At 38.4% G+C, this 26,133-nt stretch overlaps 2 protein-coding genes across 2 annotated transcripts; one reads left to right on the forward strand and one right to left on the reverse strand.

Annotated features, from left to right (window-relative positions):
• The first annotated feature begins 9,148 nt into the window (after nucleotides 1–9,148).
• Nucleotides 9,149–11,399, forward strand: LOC123880562 (glycine-rich cell wall structural protein-like). Its single transcript, XM_045928745.1, has 3 exons — nucleotides 9,149–9,176; nucleotides 9,645–9,706; nucleotides 10,116–11,399. The coding sequence occupies exons 1-3, from the start codon at nucleotides 9,159–9,161 to the stop codon at nucleotides 11,380–11,382; spliced, it is 1,347 nt and encodes a 448-aa protein (XP_045784701.1). The 5' UTR covers nucleotides 9,149–9,158; the 3' UTR covers nucleotides 11,383–11,399.
• Nucleotides 11,400–19,220: 7,821 nt separating this feature from the next.
• On the reverse strand, nucleotides 19,221–24,514 carry LOC123880547. The gene is made up of 3 exons (XM_045928722.1): nucleotides 24,392–24,514; nucleotides 22,108–22,160; nucleotides 19,221–21,460 (listed from the first exon to the last, which is right to left on the reverse strand). The coding sequence occupies exons 1-3, from the start codon at nucleotides 24,407–24,409 to the stop codon at nucleotides 19,441–19,443; spliced, it is 2,091 nt and encodes a 696-aa protein (XP_045784678.1). The 5' UTR covers nucleotides 24,410–24,514; the 3' UTR covers nucleotides 19,221–19,440.
• Between the last annotated feature and the right edge of the window lie 1,619 nt (nucleotides 24,515–26,133).

Consider the following 26,133-nt stretch of genomic DNA (forward strand, 5'->3'; position numbering starts at 1 on the left):
TGCGACAAGGGGAAAAAATCGAGGGTTGCAACTCCCTCTCTTTCCGTGTTCCGGGGGGTGACCTGGTGGTTCATATGACCCATAATTTTTGTGGGCATGGGCCAGTAGTCTACTACTTACTGTTCACTCCAGCCAGTCGGCATAGGTAGGGGTTCGAATCGCTTCTTTTAGCGAACTGATGAACTGTATTTCGATGCAATATCTGTTCCTAACGCAACGCCAGTGAAGATAAATATGGAAGCTCAACTTGCCAGCTTCGTCGTGTTCTCCTCTCGGATAGGTTACCGACCGACACTATGCACTGCACTGTAGCACTATGATTGCCCCAGGGTGGTGGATTCGGGGCGTAGACTCGCTAACAACATGTAGCGTCCGTCAAGTCTCGGGAGCGACTCAGCAAGCAAGCGGTACCTAATCTACCCTCACTGGCGATTATTCTTTATCAACCCGAAATAGAAAAATTCTAACTTTAGAGTTCTCATGGGATTTTAAAAAAAGAATCATGTAGTGCTTTTAAAACTGCTCTGCCCTGCACCGCCTGAACTACGTCGCCTGCGTGTCAGTATCTCTAGCCTAATTAAATCCAATTAGATGATACAGTGCGTAATATAATAATTGTGGCCACTTGGTCACAGCGACGCAGGCGCAGGGCACTATGACGTAACACTACCTCTCTAAAAAAGTGAACGGGCGCAGCACGCACGTAATCGGCGAAATAATTGTTATTTGCGTCAAAAACTCATCGAACTCATCCACCCGACAGTAATAATTTGCTATAATAAAGAAGACCCAAACAAATCGCGTAACTTTTCACATGTAGCAGAGTGAACTAGAGTGAGGGAACTCTCGGTTTGATTCTGAATCGACGAAATGTCAAATCATCATCAGCCTGTGGATGTCCACTGTTGGACATAGGCCTTCCCTATAGAGCGCCACCACACCCGGTCCTCAGCCTTCCTCATCCAGCCACTTCTCGCCAGCCGCTTTATATCGTCGGTCCATCGTGCTGGAGGGCGTCTCACACTCCGCTTACTTAAACGCGGTCTCCACTCAAGGACTTTCCGGCTCCATCGGCCATCACCTCTACGACAGGCATGGCCTGCCCATTGCCACTTCAGCTTGCTAATAGTTTGTAATTTGAAATGTCAAATATTAGAATAGAATAGAATATATTTTTATTCAAGTAAACTTTTACAAGTGCTTTTGAATCGTCAAAATAATTAACCACTGCATTCGGAATGTCGTTACTACCGCGAAGAACCATCAAGAAACTCGGCGGTTGCTCGTTTCAAGGGTTCAATTTGCAATAATATGCCATACTATAAAGCAATTGCAACCCGAAGCATTGCTGGAGCTATGGAGACGTGAAATACTTAAAAAAGAAATAGGGCTACTTTAGGGCTATATGCGTCAAATGTGTCTGTTACGGGCAATTTGATAAGTCCGGGCACTATTAATAATGGCCGGTCTGTATTAATAATGCCCGACTCATTTGGACAATGTGATTAAAACAGGATGCCGGCCCGGCCATTATGAATAATGGCTTCCCTATCTTGGGCAAAGTAATAAAATAGGTAAACTGTAGTGTTTTTGTTTATTAAATGAAAGAACCTAACCTAACCTCGGGCTTAGTAGGTATCGCTCGGCGAGGCGAGGTGGTTATGTTGGACTCTTACCTACTAAAACCCCACGGCTTACCGTCTCAATCGTTGTTGCTGGGCACAGAGACACGAACGTATTCAACTGCGACCCAGCTAACGACGCCCGCCAAGGCAGGCCCAGTCTGAAACTAAAAGGGGCCCCAACACCGTTTAAGGCTCGCCGGAAACAAGGACCTTCCATCTCGAGGACCTACTCTACGCGAGTAACAGACTCCCCGTGTCTATTGCCCGGAGGCTCTATTCAAGGGGGCAAGCGACGGTCGTGCGCAGCTCACCTGTGCCCGAGTCTCCTGCGGCGCATGGGTTGAGAGCTTTCGGCTTCCTCTCTCAGCCGCTTCACTGCCTCCTTCTGCGTCATTTCTTCCTCGCTGAAGGAGACTATCGCTTGCCAGGGCCTCTCACTGTCCACCATGGATTTAGTCACGACGGGCAATGAGAGGTCCTGCCCCATAATATCCACCAGTGACTGGCAAGGCTTCGCCCACGCCGGGCACTCTGCCAGCGTTTGTTGTGCCGTGTTGTGGTGGCGTTCTTCTGTGAGCTCTCTTCGCGCCACCCTGCACAGGTATCTTCCAAAGCACCCGTGCCCCGTAAGAACCCTGTACAAGGTGGAACAACCTAGCCGTACTCAATGCACTCATGCCTTATCGTTTCGAAGTATTACTGCGAACTAACACGTCTGGATGGATTCTGTGTGGATTTTCCGGGACCAAAAGTATTCTTTTCTGTGATGCAAGTTGTTTCAGTGTAAAAAAGTCACCAAAATGGGTTTAAAAGATGGACCGTGATAACACGGTAATATTGGTGATAAGCTACTAAAGACACAGACACACTTTCGTATTTATAATAATAGGTATGAGTTAATCTGCTCTAGGTAAGTGTAAGCAACATTCCATGGTCTATTATTGTGATCTACTTAGTCGAGCTCGTGCATGTAGGGTTCCGTACCATAACAAGATATTATCGTTTATTTTTAATTTTCGTAGCGGCTATTTTGAAAAATTTATTATCGATTGTTAAAGCTACAATAAAAATACACATTCTGTGAAAATTTCAACTTTCTACCTATGACTGTTCACGAGATACAGCCTGAAAACAGACAGACGGACGGACGGAGAGTGGAGGCTTATTTGCATCCGGAACCCTAAGAATGAATGCAAAGCTGAACTATCGTAGTACAGTAGGTATAGTAATTGTTGCGTGATTCATTGACCATTCATACTCGTCGAAGACGAAACAAAAAGTAGATATCTGAAAAAATAAAGAAACAAGTGTTTTGATACAAACTTGGTCACGGTTATTTAGTTTATATTCGATCATAGACATCGTTTACTATTTTAATGCCAAACAATTTATCTAATTTGTCTCCACACTAATATTATAAAGTGATAAAGTTGGTAAGTTCGGATGTAGGAGGTAATCTCCGAAACTGATAGATATAGTACGCGACAAGTCGAGATGGCAACCGGGGTGGGGACGCCCCGCAGACCCCCGCCCCTGCGTTAACCCCGTTCGGGATAGCGCGGGTGACGTTTGGGTGTGCGATCCGTTCCCCTGCCTCATACCCCGATTGCCATCTCAACCTGTCGCCTACATACCTATGTAGCTACATTATGCCCGAATGCTGGAGTATAGAGTATAGACTATAAATTATGTGTGTATCGTGAACAGTTTGTATGGAAAGCGCTTAGGAAGGCGCTAGGGTTAGCTTTCTTAAGAGTAGATAGGTTTTAGGCAGTACCTATATATCTACTATCCGTACCCTTCTGTCTAATAGAGAGAGAGCCCAAGAGAGCCAGACCTTCGTTATTTTATAAAAGCTGAAAGTTTCTATGTGTATATAATATATGGAGATACGATCAGCGACTATGAAGTTTGTATCATACGATGGCTCGAAAATTGTTTCATACTTCATGACAACTTGTGCGACATATGATATTTAGTATATCAAGACTCTTACCATCAGTGCGAAACGCAGAATCTATTGAGAAGAGCGACAAGAAACTCAGCAGCTGCTATTTCTTTTAAACAAAATATCACAATATGTAGATATACAATTTGGCGACCTCCTTGGCGCAGTAGTGAGCGCTGCAGTCTTAATGGGAAGTCCCGGGTTCGATTCCCGGCAGGAGTTTGGAATTTTATATTTTTGGAAAGTTATCAACTCTTTTCTAGTTACTGTAACCTTCACTTGTCGGGGGTGTTATAAATTTTTAATTTACACTTGTTTATTAATAAAAAGGTACACATTTAACGTACACTTAAATTCTCTCACGGTATCGGCTTGTGTTTATCTAGGCAAACAAAATGTGATATGTAAATGTAGTAACATTACATAAGTTTCTTAAACATTAATTTTATTGCGTAAACACTTTTTTTATAGTGGTAAATTTATTCTGTGATAGTACGATAATATGCGTACTTACTATACATAACGTAAGTAATATATGTAATAGGTACACGCTTTGAAAATCCTACTCGAGTGACTTCATCCTAGGCCATGAGGGATCGCTTTTTTGAATCGCGGAACGTCAAATCGCTTCCACACCCAGACCAGACAAAATGAAATTTTAAAATTCCAAATTACCCCTGCCGGGAATCGAACCCAAGCCTTCCCACTAATAAGACCACAGCTCTCACCACTGCACCAGCGAGGATGTCAAAGTGTTTGAAGCGACTGACTTGTATGAAGACGCTCAAGGGTGGCTCAGCCGTCCAAGGAATGCATTTGAGTATGTATTTCATAGCTGCCGTTCAAAAAGATGAAAATGGAAGTGACCTCATAACTCATAAGACTACTGTATCACACTCACACTAATAATACAAAGGCGAAAGTTTGTGTGTATGTGTGTATGTGCGATGTTTGTTACTCTTTCACGCAAAAACTACTGGACGGATTTGACTGAAATTTAGAATAAAGATAGATTAAACTATATTATTATATTAGATTACTATACTAGATTATATTAAAGATTGATTAACACATAGGCTACTTTTTATCCCGGAAAGTTAAAGAGTCCCGACGGTATTTTTAAAAAACTAAGATATCCACGCGAACGAAGTCGCGGGCATCAGCTCAGCTAGTAGTAGATAATCAAGAATACTTATATGTCTACATAATTATTATGCTTATTACGGTGAGAAATTTTAATTAAAAGTGCATAATAAAAATTAGCAGCTTCTGTGAATCTTAATCACTTCCCGTCTATCGTAAATAGAATAGATTTTTTTTATTCAAATAAACTTTTATAAGTAGGTACCTACTTTTGAACCGATAAGAACCATCAAGAAATCTATACTAATATTATAAAGAGGAAACCTTTGTATTTTTGTATTTTTGTATGTTTGTATTGAATAGGCTCAAAAACTACTGGACCGATTTCAAAATTTCTTTTACCATTACTTAGAGGGATTCTTCCAAATCCGTATAGGCTATATTCTATCCCGGAACACCCGTGCGAAACCGGGGCGGGTCACTAGTAAATTACTAGTAGTAATTAATATAGGTAAATACTTACCACATCCTTAGCTTACCTTAGAGTTATAAGACCGTTCTCACATAATATCGTCGCTGCGCATGCAAAGTCCGCTATGTATTTTTGTAGGATTTTTGTTTATGATGATTGATGTCATTTTTCTTGGTTTTAAAAGGTGTTATGTGTGCGTGTACATGTAGAAACCCGTTGTTTAGCATGTGTGCTAGATCAAGAGATAATCTTTTTAGCTATGTGATTTTAATATGAAAGTAAAGCAATTTTTTTTAATTACGTTTAAAATAGTCTCCTGAAAATTCGTGATTTTCCACATAGCGGAATTTTCCGATATATGCGTAAGCGACGTGCTATGGTAATAAGATCATATACCTACTAAACGACGCGACGTAGGTATGTGATCTTATTATCGCGCACTAACTAGAAAATTGACACTTACAAGGAAATCCAAATTCCCCAAATCCAAATCATGCGAGAATTAGTTTACTGTTATTTGTTTAATTTTTAATTCAGATCAGCTGTACCTATGAGGTTATATGTCAGATTTAAAAGAAATAAAAAACAAAGTTGTCATCGACACAAAATGAATCGATATGTATCATTACTCTACATCGATTGCTCTATCATTACCATATTACCACTCATACACACGCGTTGCGTGCTCTCCTTTTTGTGGGTTTGTTGAGATTACGTATACACTTTGGGCTCTTCCACAATTCTTGGGTACGAGTAGCATCGTCAGAACGACGTCGCACCTCAGAGTGATTCCCATGTAAATTAAATGATTACTTATTTACCATGTTTAAGAGGGCTCTCTCCGTCACTCGTTTCATATAATCGTAGTTCCAATTTCATTTTTGAATATTAAGCAACCAAAGTCCATGAAATTTTGCAGACATTATATTCTAGAAACTAATATCTGTGCCTGTGGTGTTTTAGATTTTTCTAAAAATATGTAGTTTTCAAATTACCGGGGCTCAAAGATTTGTATGTGAATTTTTAAGACCGCGTAACTTTGAAACCGAATATTTTAACAGAAATCTGGAAAACCACAGGCATAGATATTTTCTAGAATAGTTTCTAGAATATGTCTGCAAAATTTCATGGACTTTAGTTGCTTAGTATTCAAATGAAATTGGAACTACGTTTGTATGGAGCGAGTGACGGAGAGACCCCTCTTAACATCGTATCTGAATTCTCTCCATACGTTGTGTCGTAGATTTTTGCGATATGACGTCGCACCGCAAACTATTGTGAAAAAGCCCAAAGGCGACGGTAGCGACGAGCAATGGCAACACGCGCCTAAGTTTCTAACATTTGTAATACAAGGAACAATCCGCTTAGCACGAAAGTGGTGGTTTCCACATTTCTACATTGCCATACTTAATTGCAATTTTTGTGAATGCATGAGTTTTAGTGTCCGACCGAAGGTCAATTTCTGGCCAAAGCGGAAACCAATTAATCGGCTATTGCCACAACCAAGAAAGGGTCTAATAACCCAAAGAAATTCAGATCGAGATTTGCTAAAAGTGAATAAAACAAGGTTTTTTTTAAATTGATGTGGACTGTTCTACGTTCTCGCGTATTCGGAATACTTCGTTCAATTTCGGTGCTTGCTAGAAACCTTCGGCTTCAGCCAAAATTTTGCCCGAAGCCGAAGCCCAATGTTGTGGGTCACTATTGAATTTATTGGATTCTTGGTGCAACTAAACATTAAACCAGACTAACCAACCAGAGGTGATTGCAATCGTTAGGTATTCTGTTACCTGGATGATGGGCGACCGTAGGAGCGTGGCTTCTACAGCCGCTTCGTTCTGTGAGTACTGAGTGTGAACTAGATTCCTTCGACATCAATAGTGTAAACGCTTCATACAGGGGTCCTATCTCCACAGCTTGAGAGTGTGTATCTGGGTATCTGTTTGTGGCATCGTAGCTCCTAAACTAATGAGCCGATTTTAATTAAGTGTTTTTTTTGTTTGAAAGGTGGCTTGATCGAGAGTGTTCTTAGCTATAATCCAAGAAAATCGGTTCAGCCGTATGAAAGTTGTCAGCTCTTTTCTAGTTATTGTAACCTTCACTTGTCGGGGGTGTTATACATTTTTAATTTACACTTGTTGAATACAACTTCTAGGAGTCCCGTTCAACATGGCCCGATTTGTATACATTATAATAATATGTCCAAGCCAAAGATATTTGATCTCATACTGTCACTGATCTCTACTTATATACAAGTTCGCTGGACTTGTTATTGCCCACCTATTTTTGAAGCAGCTAGATTATCGTCATTTTGGCGCTGATAGCAGCAGCTCTAGCAGTGAACGTGACGTAAGAGTACTCGAAACTAAATGTTAGTGATGAGACATCTGCCAACATATTGCCAACACGAAGACCATTTGACACAAAAAAAAACTTTAACTCTAAGTATTGTCACAAAAAGTATCTGTAAAGTTTTGTATGACACTCCTTATCTAGCGTACTTGTATAATATGTCCAATGCCCATATCTATATTATATACTGTACCAAGTCTTTAACTATTTTCTCTCTGACGGGCTCGCGGGCTTCAATCAATAATAAAATTGTTAAGCCCGCGGGCTATCAAAGCAATGCAAAACGCACACTCAAGCTATTGTGATAGTAATTGGACCAGTCATTTTACGTTTATAGTGTAATTTACAATCAAAGCCTAATGTTTTGTTAGATCGAAAACCTATGTACCTATGTAATACCTTCTTACTATAAATAAGAGCGTATTTGAACTACGTGGATCAGTAAAATTATGTTAATAAGTAATACGTACCTGCCTATGTACTTATTGATAAAAGCTGAGTTATTTTACGCGTGCTGAAAGTGCAATTTACGTAGTCATAATTCATTTTAAATTTGAACAGTATAGACCATCGACAAAAGGTACTTGTACTCTTTTAAACGCATAGGTACATAAAGTCCAAAATCATGAAAAAATTCTTACGGAATGCGGTCTACTTACGACAAAATAATGTTTCAACTGCCAGCAACTTGGAAGCGACAAATGAAAGCTATCGTCGCATCAGAGAATCATCAGAGATACACTTTTGCCCACATTTCCTGGACTGAAGTATTATTATGGCTTTGCATAACATGGATTAGTCGCGCTGATGTTATGTTAGTGTGTGAAGAATGATTATTTTATTAGTTGAAGCGGGTTTTAACATATTGTTGCTGAAGAGGGTCGTTGAAGTTCATGACCCATTTAATCATATAACGAGGAAAGATTTACTTGGCATGATAAAACACTGGGCTACCAGATCTTTCCGCTTGCGATTGGGGTTTAAATTTTTTTTTAAAAAAAAAGCTAAACTTGTACGTCTAAAACTTGATGAAAACAATGTTTTTAATTCAAAACTCACATCGCATTTTCTGATTTCAACTTAAATTTCCTTTTTTAGGTTCCTCCATTTTTTTATACAAATCTCGACCATGTTTTCGACCATGGGTTTGAAATGTTGGTATGAAAAATGACGCTGCGAAATACGTTATCCGTATTTCTTAGTACATATATGCGTTGGGTAAAAAAATCTCAAAAGATTGATCTCAGAAGGTACAGGTAGGTATACAGCGTTAAGGTACCACTACAGACCTGTTTTTCAGCGACCCCACTAAAGGAGTTGACGACTCGAAACGGCCTAGGTTAAAAAGCCCAATGATTTTTTCATCCCTAAAATGTATATATCAAGGTAATCCCGAATGGTTTATATTTTCATGTTCAATTTAAGCCTGAAAGGCCTTTCCTGTAAACCAATGAATTCACGATGAAGTTAAGAATATCTCCGTTACATTTGAAGCCCACACGATCTTGTGAACCTAATAATTTTGCTGTGTTAATAGTGTAAACAAAGTTGATTTACATTTTCAATAAATTTTGCTGCGCGAAGTAGGGGTGCACCTTCACTGCCATATAAAAGGCCCGGTATATTCTATCTCTCCAAGAGTTTAAGCTATCAGCGGTGGAAGGAGCTTCCATACGTCATGGCTTACCGTTTTGCCGTGAGTAGTTAATTCAACTTTAACTATGTGATTGTGTAAACCTAGTGATATCAAAAAGATTACAGTGCTATTCTTATTCTATAATATTTTTATTAGTTTTTCATAATAATAAAAATAATATGATAATTATATATTACCTAAAAGTCATATTTTAGTACTTTTTGTGGTTAAATTTAAAGTAATCTGTTAAAGTGATGTGTATATTTAATTTTAATTTATTATTCATTCAACTTTATTACGTAAAAGAATTACTTAACTATCAAAAGTTCAATGATCGTCCTGTGAAAAGGTCATGTATCAGTTCCGAGCATGTCCTCCACTTACAAAACCCGGAACAATCTTGACATAGACATTCGCAAAGTGCAAGTGGTTCCGACCGCTTTCGATTTCATCAAAGCTCCGGGCTTCAAGCTCGAGGACACCGTTACGCAACGATTATACTAACATGCTGTATATATTGTATTTCAGCTAAGCTGCTTCCTTCTGGCTAGCGTTGGCATCTGCACCGCGACTTTTGGTGGACATGAACAGTTAGTATTTTCATGTTCCTATACAACGACCTCATCCACAGACGCATCTTTGCTCTTTGCATCTTTCATCGATGCATCTTTCTCTTGTCGGGGCGGTTTTCAATCGTTTATTTACAAGTTAGACACGCCGTATCATCACGGAACCGCAAGAACACCTGTGGATGAAGTTATTTGTTTAAGATTTCTATAAAGCGTTTCTCACGCGTCTCTTTATTGTGGTAAATTGTGAAAAGCTATTGTGTCTGTGTGTAACCCTTATAGTTTTCATATCTGACCCTGCATTGCGATCTATTGTGCCTGCGGTTTCTCATGATTACATCAATGCACTTGACTATCATCAAGTTTTTGCGATGGTGGAAATGCAACGCGAGAGCTGTTCCGGGTTGTTAATGAGATATTTTTGTTGCAGTGTTCATATTCGAGTGCATATACCTGAAGAGCATCATGACGACCACGGACACGGAGGCGGCGGGGGTGGCGGAGGCGGCGGGTATGGAGGCCACGGCGGAGGATTAGCTGACCATCTTCACGGAGGCTTTGTTGACCATCTGAAGGAGCATGATCATGGAGGAGGTGGCTTCGGAGGTGGATTCGGCGGCGGATTCGGAGGTGGACATGGAGGAGGTGGAGGTGGCCATGACTTCGGCGGTGGCCATGACTTCGGTGGGGGCCACGACTTTGGCGGTGGTCATGACTTTGGCGGTGGTGGCGGCGGCGGTTATGGTGGAGGCCATGACGGCGGGTTTGGAGGAGGTCATGATTTCGGCGGTGGCCATGGACGCGGTGGCGGCGGTGGTTTTGACGGAGGCCACGAAATCGGTGGTGGCCATGACTTAGGAGGCCATGGAGGTTACGATCTTGGCGGAGGCGGCGGTCATGGCGGTGGTTTTGGAGGAGGATTTGGCGGAGGTCATGGCGGCGGATTTGGCGGAGGCCACGATATCGGCGGTGGCCATGACATAGGAGGTCATGGAGGTTACGACCTTGGTGGAGGTGGCGGACATGGCGGTGGTTTTGGAGGAGGATTCGGCGGAGGTCATGGCGGTGGTTTTGGCGGAGGTTTTGGTGGGGGCCATGGTGACGATATAGGCGGAGGACATGACTCAGGATTTGGCGGTGGTTTCGGCGGTGGTCACGGAGGAGGTTTTGGCGGATATGGAGGCGGTCACGATGAACACAGTGGTGGTTCTAGCCACAGCTTTTCTGGTGGCGACAGTTATGCTTCTTCTTTGTCCGGAGGTCACGGGTTGGGTGGATTCGGCGACGGGGGCCATGGCGGAAGTTTCGGAGGAGGCCACGGCGGTGGCTTTGGAGGAGGCCATGGAGGAGGTTTTGGAGGAGGCCATGGTGGAGGTCTTGGAGGAGGCCACGGAGTCGATACTTATGCTATAGTGAGCGTAGAAAACCACGGAGGCGGAGGCGGTGGAGGTGGCCATGGGGGATACTCAGGGGGAGGCGGCGGTGGCGGATTCGGCGGTGGTCACGGATCTGGAGGCTTTGGCGGTGGACACGGAGACAGTTATAGCATAGGGGGATCCGGCGGTCATGGTGGAGGTCATGGTGGATTCAGTCTATCAGACTTGGGCCATGGAAGCCACGGAGGAGGCTTCGGTGACAGCTATACGAACGCGTTAGGATCTGGCCACGGCGGGGGTCCCTACCACAAAAGAAAATGAATACTTCAAAAAATATATCAACTCAATTGATTTTGTTTGATTGTATCGAGCCAACTAAGTCATGTTCGCTGGTAAAGTGCGGTGTGGTCCAGTATTAAAGTACAATTTGTTGTAAATAAGTTAATAGCTTTAAGTTATTGTTATGTTTTTAATTATATTGTTTTTATTTAAAGCCTTTTATTTTTGGTTTCTACCTATAACCGAGTTCTGTGCTGAGCATAATTGGGATAGTTGCGGGAAAAATCTACACAACAAGATTTAACTGAATTTAATTGCAATAAAGAGACTGGTTTGGGATTAGATAATTAAACATTAACGAACTGTGTCAAGTGATGGAATGATAGATGTATATTAATATTTGATGAATTCAAGTTTAGGCAGCGGATGTAATGGATTGTATTCCGTGATGATATTGCATTTAGGTTCGAATCCTAAGCTGTCTGAGCTCTACTTCATGTTATGGCAAGTCATAACATGTCTTTCTTTAAAGAATTATTTACTAAGTTAGAGAGGCTATCAAAATACTTTGCAACCAATTAAAGATACGTTTATAATAAGAAAGAGATACTCACCTATTACGTATACATTGTACGCTACACTTATATTCGAGAGACCATAATTATTATGTACAGTTTAACTACCAGACAGTTAGGCACTGAGGGTCCTTGTATACAGCAACAGCGTAAGGTCTTGCGTCACAACTCGCGAACCCCGTTCCAAAAATTAAGTTGGGATGTGGGGAAAGTTGAATCGAATGTTCAACACCGGTTTTGAACTTTACTTGTAGTGTACGTAATATGACGGCCTATTAATGGCCAGTATAATGGCTGGGCAGTGAACTCATAAAGAATTTTCTTTACGTAAGTGCGATAAATTGTAATTAACACGTGTGAGTTTTTATAGAAAAGTGTAACCAGCAGCCCTGTCATTAAAAGAAAGCCTCGTTTGTAGTATTTAGCTAACTACAGTGTGACAATCGCAATCACCTTGGATTGGCGGATACTCACTATCGGCTAAAATGCACAATTGCAGCAAGAATTCTAGAAAATTCAGCCAATCTGGAAAAAATCTTTTACAATAATTAAGGAATGTGGTTTTCACAACTTTCATCACAAGGGGGCAGATAGGTCAAAACTGCATAAATCTATATTTCTTCAGTTTTTATAAGTAAATACTTATATTCACCTCTATGTTATTCGCTAGTATTCAAGGGTTACTGTTAGATTGCTACACTGTGGTCTTACTCTACAACCTTTAAACGCAGGCGTTACGGATATGAAATGAGATGAAGATAATAGTGTTTATGTAATTGTTACGTGAAAGTAACGGACGGACGTGGAATCATAGTGCGGTCATCGTAATAATTGCCTGAGAGTAATTAAGGTTTTTTTTTATATTAACATGATGATACTACATTCTTAATAACAATAAATTCTTGTTCCGCGCTGGACAGCCAGGCTGATCCGTTGCGCAAAAAATAAGCCAGCCCTTCAGTCACCCGATGAGGCTATTAAACGCGGTGAAATGTCTCGTAAAAAAATTTTAGCACTAAGACTCCATTGCCCCAGGGTCTCCACGGCAAACGGAACAAAAATGTAACTCTCAATAAGAGAGGCATACTTGCGCCGCTTGCCGTTTTCAGCTATTTCTGCTGCGGCTCCCGGTCTCCCTGATATGACACGGGGCCAATGTGTCAACGCACGTTGCGTCCCACATTAGCGCCCGTCCCCGTTCCCAGGGAACCAGCGTCAATCCATCAGGTCTCTTGCCATCATCCCGACTAATCCCTGCCGGCTCAAAGAGCACAGGAACATACTACATAATTTGTGTTTACGACTTTTGACTAGAGTCGGACTTAGTCTGCGAATAGTAAAATAATACTAATAATTCAGTCAATTTATCTTGATAGAGTCTTGATGAGAATTTACAACAAGTTCAAAGTTATTTATTTATGGGTAAACAAGATTGTAAGGCAATAAGATTTTTGCTAATCCAAGTCATTATTTTGTAACCTAAAGGGCATCTATCTAGATCAGGTAATATTTGGGATAAACAATTTGGACAAGCCAGCTGACAGAAAAATCTAATTGGGCTGGTTAGCTTTTGGACAAATGCGTCAAATATTAAATTCATCGATACTAATACTTACCTAAAGTGGACATTGATAGTTGGTCTTGTCCGCAAGTGAGCTATATAGAGCGGGCTATGCTGGGTGTCTCTCTGAAAGACAAAATCTGTAACGGGGAAAATCCGTAACCAAAGTAACCGGTTTAGCTCAACGAATTAGATGTCCAAAGTGGCAGTGTGCAGGCCAAGTCTATTGCGGAATTGATGGCCGCTGGGTCAGACGTGTTCTGGAATGGAGACCGTGTACCAGCAAGTGTGAGATGATCTCCCACCTGCTGGACTGACGATCTTAGGAAGGTGGGTGGAAGGTATAAAACCGTGCGTATTAGCACGCTCTCGGAAAGGCCTCTGCCCAGCAGTGACACAGCAAAGGAAACAGACTGATTACTTGATTCATTTGTTGAAAGGCTACCTAATGTGTTCCTCAGATCAATCAGAGATTTGATAGAGTACATGATATTTCTTTCCCTTCAGCTTCTCTATGTAGTATATTACAAAGTCGCTTCCCGCCGTCTGTCCGTCTCTGTGCTTAGATCTTTTAAACTACGCAACGGATTATGATGCAGTTTTCATCAACAAATAGAATGATTCAAGAGGAAGGTTTATTATACGTATAGTTTAATATAATCTTATGTTAGGTTGTTGAAATATAATTATTGTTCAAGATGTCGGAAGAAATCGAGCTGACTAAAATTACTCCACACTGACACCACATTATTATTATCTAGTATCTACATTGCACGTGTGAGAAGCCGGGGTGGGTCGCTTGTTAATAATAATTTGACTGTCTGCACCTATACGCCCCATTTTAGCTCCCGGCCCAAAAAGAGGGGTGTTATAAAGTTGACGTGTGTATATGTGTACCTATCTGTATATCTGACTGTGGCATTGTAGCGCCTAAACGAATGAACCGATTTTAATTTATTTTTGGTTGAAAGGTGGCTTGATATATTATATTTTCTTTCAGTGTGATGTTGTTTGAATTTATTTCTGTTTTCAGTTCATAAAAGTATTGATACGTCTAGACAGATACCTACATAATTAAATACGACATAGTATTGAATTAATATAGAGTTTTGGTACAAACGTTGTGTTTGTGTCTTGTAACTTCATGATTTTCCTTATAGCTTACTTAATAGCACTTTTAGTGAACACATTGCGTAACAAAAAAAAGAAAGTCAAAGATATTCGTACAAGATTAGTAGGTAACTACTTACCTACTTATTATGAATCTCAGAATCAGTGCAGGTGCGGCTGGCTACTCCAATTGTAAGATAGAGGTTCAAAGTTCGATTTCTGGTTAAATAATTTTATGGAATCATTTTTTTAATCATTGATTCTTGTTGGATATCTATTTAAAAAAAATATGTATAAGTATCTACTACTTATTGTTTTTTTTTTCAAATCGACATAATGTGGCCCTTGTAGAGTCGACTACAATGCACAATTATTGCAAAGTAACTCTACAAAACTCCATTTTTCGCCTTCATGCATAAGGGAGAAAGAAAGGAAGAAAAAGAAAACCCTTTATTTCTTACTAGAAGATGCCCGTGGCTTCGTCCGCGTGGATTTCGGTTTTTTAAAATCCCGTAGGAACTCTTTGATTTTCCGGGATAAAAGTAGCCTATGTCCTTCCCCGGGATGTATCCAATGTCTGTACCAAATTTCATTAAAATCGGTTCAGCGGTTGGGCCGTGAGAACGTTGCAGACAGACAGATGGACAGACAGACACATTTCGCATTTATAATATTAGTATGGATATTGTGCCACACATCGCATCTTATAACTAAGATTCCGATGCTTCCTCGACGTAAAATCGTCACTTCTGTCTTATCTCTCCGGTCACGTCTGTCAAGAAACCTGGGTAGGTACTTTCCGTTGATCTTGATTCTAGAATCATGAAATTTGGCAGGCAGGTCTTATAGAACAAATAAAGGAAAAAATTCGAACTGTAAATTCATGATTACATCACAAAAAAATGTGTTCATGAACAAATAAATAATTAGTATTTTTAATTTTCAAAGTAAGATAACTAAACCATCAAAATGAAAGGGCTTTACCTGAAGGTATATTCTAATAAAGATTTTTATTTATGTTTATATGCATAATAGTTTCTGGTTTATCGTGCAAAATGTCAGGAAAAATACCCGAGTATGGAACCTTCGGTGTGCGGTCTGACTCGCACTTGGCCTGTTTTTCCATTTTAAAGCCACGGATTATTACTAGCGGTCAAAGTTTACCGTAACCTGGCACCGTTATGTAACTTTAGCCGCCTATCTTTAACTGGACCAGTTACGGCTATAATTGACCTAGAATTAGGTAGTAAGGTTATTAGATGAGCTGAATGTGACCTTCAATCATAATCGTATTACATCTCTTACTATTAGATAAGATTGTCGCTTTAGAAGAAATTTTTTCTTCATCGTATGTACAAATATCAAGAATGATGTCAAAGTGAATGCGCGCGTACGCAGAACGTTTTTAAATCACCATCATCAAGCTATCGCTAGCCTTCTACTGAGTATGGATCTCCTCTCAGAATGAGAAGGGCTTTGGCCATAGTCCACATACAGCTTGACAGCATGAAACCTGAACACCATGGAAAACTCTTAGGTGTGCAGGTTTTCTCACGATGTTTTGATATTGTGACATTTAATTTCTTTATCCAAGCATTTTCTTCATTTGTAGGCATTTTGCACACTATCAGAACGTCAGAATTTAATACAATTTGAGTAATTTACTAATCGACCGTACACTAAATTTTTAGTGAAAACTTAGCCTAGTTTCGCAAAAAAATAATATAAGTATTGTAATACATGAGGAAATAAATGGAGGCAATTGATAGTTTAAGTTATAATATTTTTTTACTATTTCATTTAATTCTATGATTCTGCTAGCGCGTTGAAGTCTTCTATAAAAGACTTCAACGCGTTATCATCGATGTTCGATATTAGACAAGGTATTAGGTACCTAATGTCCGTAACATCCCGGCAAGCTGAGGTTAAGACCGATGACACGTGTAAGTATAACAAAAAATAATGAGCCTCGTAGCGTGATACCCGTGAGTTTATTCAAAACTCCAATATTAACAGGGCTCTCTCCGTCACTCGTTTCATACAATCGTTGTTCCAATTTCATTTGAATACATATTAAGCAACCAAAGTCAATGAAATTTTGCAGACATATTCTAGAGTTTAATATCTGTGTCTGTGGTGTATTAGATTTTTCTAAAAATATGTAGTTTTAAAATTACAGGGGCTCAAAGATTTGTATGAAAATTTTTAAGACCGCGTAACTTTGAAACCGTATATTTTAACAGAAATCTGGAAAACCACAGACATAGATATTAGTTTCTAGAATATGTCTGCAAAATTTCATGGACTTTGGTTGCTTAATATTCAAATGAAATTGGAACTACGATTGTATGAAACGAGTGACGGAGAGAGCCCTGTTAACAATCATGCAAACAGCTGATCGCGGAAATAAACCCATAAATAACTTTTGTAAGGTCATTCAATCTGAATTTTTCTAGAATCAATCAAATCTGCTTCATTCAAAAGTAGGTACTAAACGAATTTCGATAGACTTTTTTGTCTGATCTTTATGCGGAATTTTTGACTTACATGGTTTCTACCCAGGATATGATTATCTCTGCGTTCAAAGCATACAAACATGTTTGAGAAAAACTTGACCTATGCGGTTTTTTAATTGACCGATTCAATTATTTATATTCGCTTTCAAAGTCGGTTTACTTGAAAAAAAACTTATATATTCATTACTCACTTATCCAGGTAGGTTTATTACCATAGCAGTTCCCGCGCCGTATCTCCCATTTTTGATTTAACGTCACATGTAATTCGGCAACACCTCTGTATAAACCTTAAACTAACAATTTTGCTATAAGTTCTGTGATTGCCTTGGAGAGTTGTGGGAAAGAGCGTCACAATTGAAAATGATGGTATTTCCACTTTTTGATGATACCTAGCGGTCAAAGGCGTAATAATAAAATGGGAAGTTCTTAAAAATTGTTCTTAAGCCAATATTGCCAAGAACGTATGATTTTGATTCCTGATACCATCCCGCATATATTTAAACAAATTTGGGGCATGGGTTTAATTTAAAACTAAAATATAAAGCTAATTCTATTGTATATCTCTAGTAATCTCTAGTACGTAGCATTTAAGGCAATAATAAATAAATAAATCTTTATTAACTTAACAAAACGTAATGTTTACAAGTGTGAAGTGTAATAAAGGGGACAGCAATACATTTTACCTGTCATTTTAGTATAGTTAAAAAATATTGTAGATCAGAATCAGTCACATTAACAGGTTTGCTTTACAACGTGTATATCAAGTGCATGGTTAGACAAATTACATAACAAATTGAACTTACACTCCTGCGCTTGGTTGCGCAACTGAAGCCAAGCCCTTCACTTTACTTCCGACCCGCGCCGATCCTATGGACTATAATTAATCACGGCGAAAGCTCTTACAAGGAAAGTTGGTTCCCGTTTCCTATTTCTTGTTCACGTATGGAAATATTCGAAGCGAAAGACGGGACAAGATACATTGCTTGCTATATCTACAAGGAACCACGAGCTAAATCCATACTAATATTATAATGCGAAAACGTGTGTGTCTGTCTGTCTGCTAACTTTTCACGGTCCATTTGTTTAACCAATTTTAATGAAATTTAGAACAGAGGTAGGTTACATCCCGAGAATTACGAGATTTTTGAAGATCCATTGAAACCCGTCTAACCCATTCTAATGGGTACAGAGTTAATTTTTATCCCCGAGAGTGAAGACTACTTTTTATTAATGAAAATCAAAGAGTTACCACGGGATTTTCCAAAACCTGAATCCATGCAAACGAAGTCGCGGGCATCACCTCTCCAGGTCTTTAATTTGGTAGGTACCCAAATCTGTGCAAACAATCACGTCGAACCATTGTCCCGTTGACATTCTTGAAGGACAAACCAACAAACAAACACGTTTTTTATATATGAGGTTATAGATAGTGACGGTGTGCCGAGAAGGCAATGTTAGCTGCCATGGGATCAAAAAATAAAATTTTAGCGTTTTTAAATGAACTATCTTAATAAACAAAAAACAATTACATAAAATTTTCGATTGTTGTAATTATCCATATCAACTACAGAAAAATTAATGACTGATTAAAGCTAAAAAACCTGGATATTCGGATCAGTTTTGCATTTTCTTATGGAGGAAATTGTACTCAGTCGTGTTTGCGTGTTATGAGACATTTAGATTAAAAACCCAAAAAGCGCATATTGAAACATTAAAGTTTTCAAATAAAAAATCACAAAACTTTGCATTTATGGACCGTTAAAATACGTGCGTGCCAACTTGCCATAAAACTTGCAAAAGTTAGCTACCTATGTCCCGTCCACGACAATTTCTGCTAGTTTTAGAAACAGACTTCAGCCTTCTACGAGTAAATCAATTTCAATTAAATGGAATTAGTGACACCTTTATCCAGAAAATGTGAATTCCAGAAGAAAATTTGGCATCCGTTAACACAACCAGCACCTACCTACTTAAAACTAAATTATAAATAAATAATAATACTTAAATAAATAAATACGCAAAACATAACAGTCGGAAAGTAATTTGGAAAATTGAAGCTAAATTACTAAAAATGAATCCCAACAAAACAAATAAATGGCTTTCCTAAAAGATCATTTTATTTTAAACCTTACAAAGGCTTAGAATTCGAATAAAATGCATGATTATTCATCATTGGTCTATTTACATATTTTAAAAACTTGAATCCGTTTATTTTTATAAATAATAAATTATTTCACCGCGTGGGATTTTAGAGTGTTAAATTATTTATCACTGACGCTGAACTGACCTCAGTTCACTTTTATTTACAATAGCAACTATCCTAGACTCTATAGATTGTTCAAATTTTATCACCATATTTTAGTTTTCCTACTGTGTTATCTTGTTCATGAGAACGACTAGAACTTTGATTTTGTGGAGATCTACTTCGATTATCCCTTCCTGATGCCAAGCGCTCTTTGTCTTTTGGTTCGGCGTCCCTATATCTACGACTTTTTCTTGCATCTTTAGTCTTAGGAGGTTCAGTTGTGGTAGTTTCTGTGTTAAAATAGTTAGAGATGGTAGTCGTTGGGGCCGTTGGCGCATCGGCGTATTGATAGTTATTGTTGGATGAGTCAGGCATAGTAATTTGGTCACCATTCATGTTTCTCGCTGCCAATAATGAAAAAAATTGCTCAACTTCTGATGGATTTTTCGGGCCTCCTGAATTGTTAATTTGTTCTTGATCAAATTGATCTATATCCAGTGCGGTGGGGACATTATCGTCATCTATGTTACCACCATCCGCCGTATGATCCACATTCCATGTTATTTGATCCTGTCCTCCAAAGCTTATATTCTGGGTTGAAATCGATTTCTTTCTTCCATTTCTTCCGTGATGATCATATCCTGAGTCATTTTTGTCTTCAGATCTATAAACATTTGATGATGATGCGTAAGTATCGTACTCGAAATTATTTGCATAAGTGTCTTTAAAATTTGCAAAAGGATCTCGGAACTTATTTAAGCTTTCAGGTGAAGACCCTGCCCCTTGATATCTTTTTGGTTTATATTCGTGTAAGACCGTATTCGATATCTCAAAAGGGGTCGGCACACTGGCTTGTTCTGGGCGGAAATCGTTAGAATTGCCAAAGTAAGAAGTTATCTGATTACGAGGTTTTTTGTTAATGTCTCTGTATCCAAAATTTGGAATAGGACGATACTCATCGCCGAGTACTTCACCTGCGGTATCAAATGTCGGTAAAGTAGGCCTTGGAACTTTTCTCGGTCTGCTATTAGATGAATATATACTTTCATAGTAAGAAAAGTCTGTCGGCACTGGTTTTGGAAGTTTTTTTATTTTCTGTGAATTTTTGTTTTTGTATTTTTTCTGAGTGCCACTGATTCTTAAACCTTGACTATTATAAGAAACTTTTGGGGGCAACGCCAGAGTCTCTTTGTTTAATTCAAGATCAGCGGGAATTTCACCATGGTCGTGGAAAATGTGGTCATGCGTAACAATATCACGTGGATTGTACGCCGCATATTCAAAGTTGTTCGGGTTGGCTACTGCAAGCCCAGCATACGAATGAGGTGGTAAGGCTACTAAGGTAGGAGCGCTTTTAAGTGGAATTAAATGTTGTGGTGTTGCTATTGCTGACATTCCAGCGAGTGGGTCCATCCCAACAACGCCAGCCAGTTTAGCTCCTTGGTCGTAAATTACCTTATGTATATGTTCCTCGCTGTAGTGGTGTATATGTTCTGTATCTCCGTCGACAATTTTTTCGATGCGCGGTGGTTTTTTAACTTTTCTTAATGTACCGGAGGCATCAACGTCCGAATAGAACTGTTCGTGAAAAGATGTTACAGGAAGTTCCCCTTCAATGGGGTGTGGTTGAGGTTTGTTACGTAGAATCACTCTTTTAGGTTTACCTTTTCTTATAACTTTTTTATGAGGCGGTTCATTTAATTTAATGATTTTTAATCTCTTTGGAGGATGACTAGAATGAGCCGCTGCGGGTGACGCGTACAGAGAGGGACCGTATTCCACCGGGTCAGCGGCCGTGTCGTAATCTAGTTCTTCTATCTCATTAGGTGGTGGCCCGTAGTATCCTCGAGCGTGGTAGAGTGGCAGCAGTTGTGACGCGCCTAGAGAGTTGGTAGGAAGTCGCGGTTGCGTCTCGTCGTAGAGATTCACCGGATTATAAGGAACAATATTGGCCACAGCCGGCAATATATTCGAGGGTACCGCCACTGCGCTCTCGCCGCTAGACATGTACGCCGGAGCATATTGCGAGGTTGCAGGGTGGTTCGTAATGTAAATCTTTTTATGGTGGTGTATATGCTTCACTTTCTGTGGTAGATGTATGCGAATCTTTTTCCTGCAACAAAACAAAATTAGTGATGGTAGGTAATAACGTTTTAACTGTTTCCATTCGAACGCAAAGCGACAAAAAGCGGTTAAGTACAAACGTTGCATCATTGATGTCCACAATTATTATTATAAGGAAAGCATGATTTCATCGAAGTAGCGTCATCATCATTCGCATGCAAGCTTCGCTAGTTTTTTAATAGTTCCGTCTAGTGTCAACGGCACGCGTGTGGCGTTTGCTTTCCCTCTCGACGTCGCGACGTCGCTACCCTGTCCGGCCGTCACACTTGATATACAACTTACAATCAAATTCCGCCTCATTATTTTTTTATAATTCAATGTACAAGGATGGTTAGTGGTTACTGGTACTTTCTAAATCAATGCGCTACTACGCGCCTAGTTAGCACCTCAGTTATCGCTCGGCGGTAAGAACAATTTGAGTCAATAAGCACATCAGCACAATAGGTAATGTTGACATTTCTTACAGTCGCGTAGCAGAGGAAGTAAAAAATTAACAATTAAATTTCGCAGACTTGTCTATCAGATTTTCTTTTTTATTATTATATTGTAAGTTATATTTATACTAGGAGATTACTACTATTTGTAGTAGGTGGATTTTAGAGAGGTTAAATTTAAAAATTAATTCAAAAGACTTACTTAGGTCCATCTGCATGTACTGATGTGAAAACAACAGCTACAAGAAGAGTGAACTGTAAAAAGATACAAGATTGGTTAAGATATTTAATCATATTTGGCACTATGTACGTATATTAAACAGATATGGACTAATTATATTGCTATGGTTTTATTTGAATTTCAATATTCCTAATTTTTGACTAAGTATCTAACATGGGTAGGTATTTGACCTTTACGTAAAATCTTTTAACTTTTTTCCACTACCTAGACCATTTTTGCCATCGTATGTATTTCTTAATTGCAAAAATATTTTTAATACAGTTGCTCAAAAAGTGGCGTATTGCAGGGACGTATAGCGTTCGGGATGTGGGCTATTACATACTCGTGCTTTTTCTTTACCTTTCCCGCACTCGTGCTTTTTCTTTCCCAACTGTCAAAATATTAAAAAGAAAAACCAACCATGAAGTTTTTACTAAAAAAATTCATAGAAGTTTTTATGATTCATGCAAATACGTATTTCTAATAAGAAGCTACTAATTTGTTTCAATATCAGATTTAATGACTTGATTGAATGAGTTTGGTTAGGTTTCATTTCATTTCATCTCATTAAATTTCATTTTCATTTCATATCAATAAAAAACTTCTACTGAAGACTTGGCTGTATGGGCATACGAGTAGTTCCCTTTGCCTACCAGAATGGGTGAAGAAAAAAAAAACTCTGCTTATACCTATTCTACGGTTGGCGCGATTTTTCAGAAATTTTCTTTGCGAGTTTAGTTAGTTGAGTTTATTGTGTTTTTATTATTTTATTAAATTGCTTCATTTTTTCGCAACTGTATTAAAAATAGTCGTTCAGTACACGTGCGGAACCGTCATTGCAACTCGTTCCGACTGTCAACCCTCGCCTTCAGCTACGCCTCGGCTCGGGTAGACATTTGTCGGAACTCTTTGCAATGACAGCCTTTCCGCACTTGTAATGAAATATACTATTTTTGAGTTATTGGCAGATCGGCTTGAGAATTTTCAAAAACTAATAAGTTTCTATAAAATAATGCTTCTTAGGTTTTTGGTTCGTTTTTGTTTAGTTCGCTTTTAAGAAATAGGATGGCAGTTATATATTCATTTTAGAAATATCTACCTATCCAGCAATACAAATAATTAATATTATATTATTAAAAAATAATATCTTGCCTACTATTTTATCAGGAATTTGTACTTTACGGTTATTTTAAGCCTTAATAGAAAGGCATAGTATTATATTTTATTATTGAAACGAGAGTATTATATTTACCAATACAGGTTCTTGCCAACTTAATATTAAATTAGTCTTTAACAAACTCGTAAAACTCTCTTAATGCAGCAAGATTTTTGGAAATTACTTGATTAATATTTACTACCTTTACTTTATTGGATATTTACTACCTTTTTCATTTATTTTAAAGTGAATTTTGGTATTCCTTATATTTCAATCAGTAATGCTGATATTAGCATCATATTAAATAAAATTAATTAACTGATCGATTTTTAATAATAATAATACAAGGATCAAATAAAATAAATGGATATTCCTATTTAAAAATGTACTGCAATGTTTATTGTAAAAGCTATTGCTCATTTTAAAATGTCAGGCGCAGCTTAGGAACTTATTGAGTTACAAAAGCCTATTCGCTTAATATTTAATTTAAACCGATTTTCGCGTCTATTAATTTATAGAAAATACGGTAGGTATAAAAATCAAATAGGAATGCTGATTCAACTAATTATATTTTATACTTCTAAGTATGTAAAATCACAACAATTTGATCTAATAAGAATATCTACATATAAGATCGATTGTATTTTTTATTTTTATTTAAAGCACCATTATAAAATGATAGCTTTAATCCTATTACCATCTAGCTTGTAATATTATGTTTGCTTAAACTACATAATGTTTAAAACAAATTAATCAAGAGAACTATCTCGTAGCAGTTGTGGAATATAATAATAACTAATTAGTACTTAATCAGCAATCAAAAAGTTTATTGTATCGATTTATTTATTTATATACTGTGCGCGTTTCATGTTTTTAAATAAGTACAAATAGATAAAAAAATGAACCAAATACTTTGCAGGAAATCAAATCCCAAAACGTTGATCACAGTTTAGTAACTCATCCTTAACCAAAACTATCAACTTTCAAGTAATAGGTGATTTCACTTTTTTATCCATTTCACTATCACGAAATTGTGATGAATCACTGGGTACACTAAACAGTCCGAGAGCACTATCACTATCACATAAAATGATCACCATTGATACCGACCAATTTTAACCAATCCATATCTCAGCTGTCGTTCGGCGAGGGCCGAATGTTAACTTTTGTTTATTTATTTATATTTATTTATTATGTAATACTTCTTCGATAGTCGACCGTGCAGGTCCTCCGGCTCGTATGATAATTGGCGGCAATGCGCGTGTCCATATATAACATTCATTTTCACGCCTGAAAGATTACAGTTTACAGTGTGCGTATAGGAATTAAAATCTTGGGGTATGTAGTCAAATACCCTTATCAAACTGTAAAATTATCACGCCCTACAGAAATATATCGGCTATAATATGGGCTTGATTAATTAATAATATTGCCGCTATTTATATTGAAATATGCTTTAAACATCTTTATTCTGAAAAAATATATTTATTTAACCCAAGTATATTCATCCTTATCTATATGTATTCATATTAAGACGGCAAGTCGACGATTTATGCCCCTACATTAAAAGTTATTTAAGCATTTTAATCGGAAGAAGCGTTACTATCGTTTTTTTTTTAAATTTCTTCTGTCTGTAGTCCGGCTGTCTCTGTATGTGCATTTTTTATCTGTTTGTGCACTCATCACGCTTAAAATACTTACTGTAAAAATTTGAATGCAACTTGGCATGCTTATAACTAAAGCTCCAGCTACACGATCCGTCATAACTGAGAGCAGAGGGCTCTCTCCGTCACTCGTTTTCACTCGTTTCATACAATCGTAGTTCCAATTTCATTTGAATATTAAGCAACCAAAGTCCATGAAATTTTGCAGACATATTCTAGAAACTAATATTTATGTCTGTAGTTTTTCAGATTTCTGTTAAAATATTCGATTTCATATACAATTTTCATACAAATCTTTGAGCCCCTGTAATTTTAAAACTACATAACCACCTCGCCTCCCCGAGCGCGGTGGTATCCATGAGTATAGGTGGTATAAAAAAAAGGGCTCTCTCTGTTACGTATTCCTATACAAATGACAAAGATATAAAATAGTACGGAAAACATAGATTCAGTTGTGATTGGTTGGTCACTCATAATTAAGCTCAAAATTTTTAACGCTAAATGACTATGACTTTTTGACTTTGTTATTTGTATCCGTGGTTAGAGTGAAGAAGGTATGTACTCTGAGCATTTTCACTGACTTTACTCATTATTTTCGCGGCCCTCCATTGTTATTCGGGCAGAGCGACACTGATGCGACTGACATAGGTCAGGCATCAGTTACTTCGCCGGAATGATGTACCTACCCTACATTTGCATAGTACCTATATTAATCTAATGTATTGTCGCGGCGTCAATAACGCGGCGCCTCTGATGACACAGATCTTGGACTCGAAAGTCTACCTTTAACATGGTACAGGCATTGCGACTAATGCCTTCTTGTGTCTTTTGACACACTGTGCTTGGACTGCGGGCGCTGCTAAACTGCGTTACGTCCGCGCCACATCTGCGTCACGTGTATAAATAGGGTTCTTAAGTTAAGTTCGTCAATCTTGTTTTCATTAAATTACTCTAACCTAATTTAGTCCAGTCGAGAATAGAATAGAATAAGTTTTTATTCAAATAGTTTTATTCAAGTACTTTTGAATTACCACAGGATAATTATTTACCACTGGTTTGGAATGCCGTTTCTAGCGAGAAGAGAACTGGAGAATCCTATATAATTCAACAATCATTTAAGGAACAAGAAAATGAGGACTTTTAGAGTTAAGTTATATGTAGAGCAAATCTGGAGCAAAACCAGATTTA

Source organism: Maniola jurtina, chromosome Z (genome assembly GCF_905333055.1).
Source record: "Maniola jurtina chromosome Z, ilManJurt1.1, whole genome shotgun sequence".
Classification (NCBI taxonomy): Eukaryota; Metazoa; Arthropoda; class Insecta; order Lepidoptera; family Nymphalidae; genus Maniola; species Maniola jurtina.

What these genes read in the sequence shown, in the direction of transcription:
- LOC123880547 (XM_045928722.1), bottom strand. An exon ending in GTACATGCAGATGGACCTAA is followed by an intron (nt 21,461 to 22,107) that starts GTAAGTCTTTTG and finishes GTTTTGTTGCAG; the next exon opens with GAAAAAGATTCGCATACATC.
- LOC123880562 (XM_045928745.1), top strand. An exon ending in ACTTTTGGTGGACATGAACA is followed by an intron (nt 9,707 to 10,115) that starts GTTAGTATTTTC and finishes TTTTTGTTGCAG; the next exon opens with TGTTCATATTCGAGTGCATA.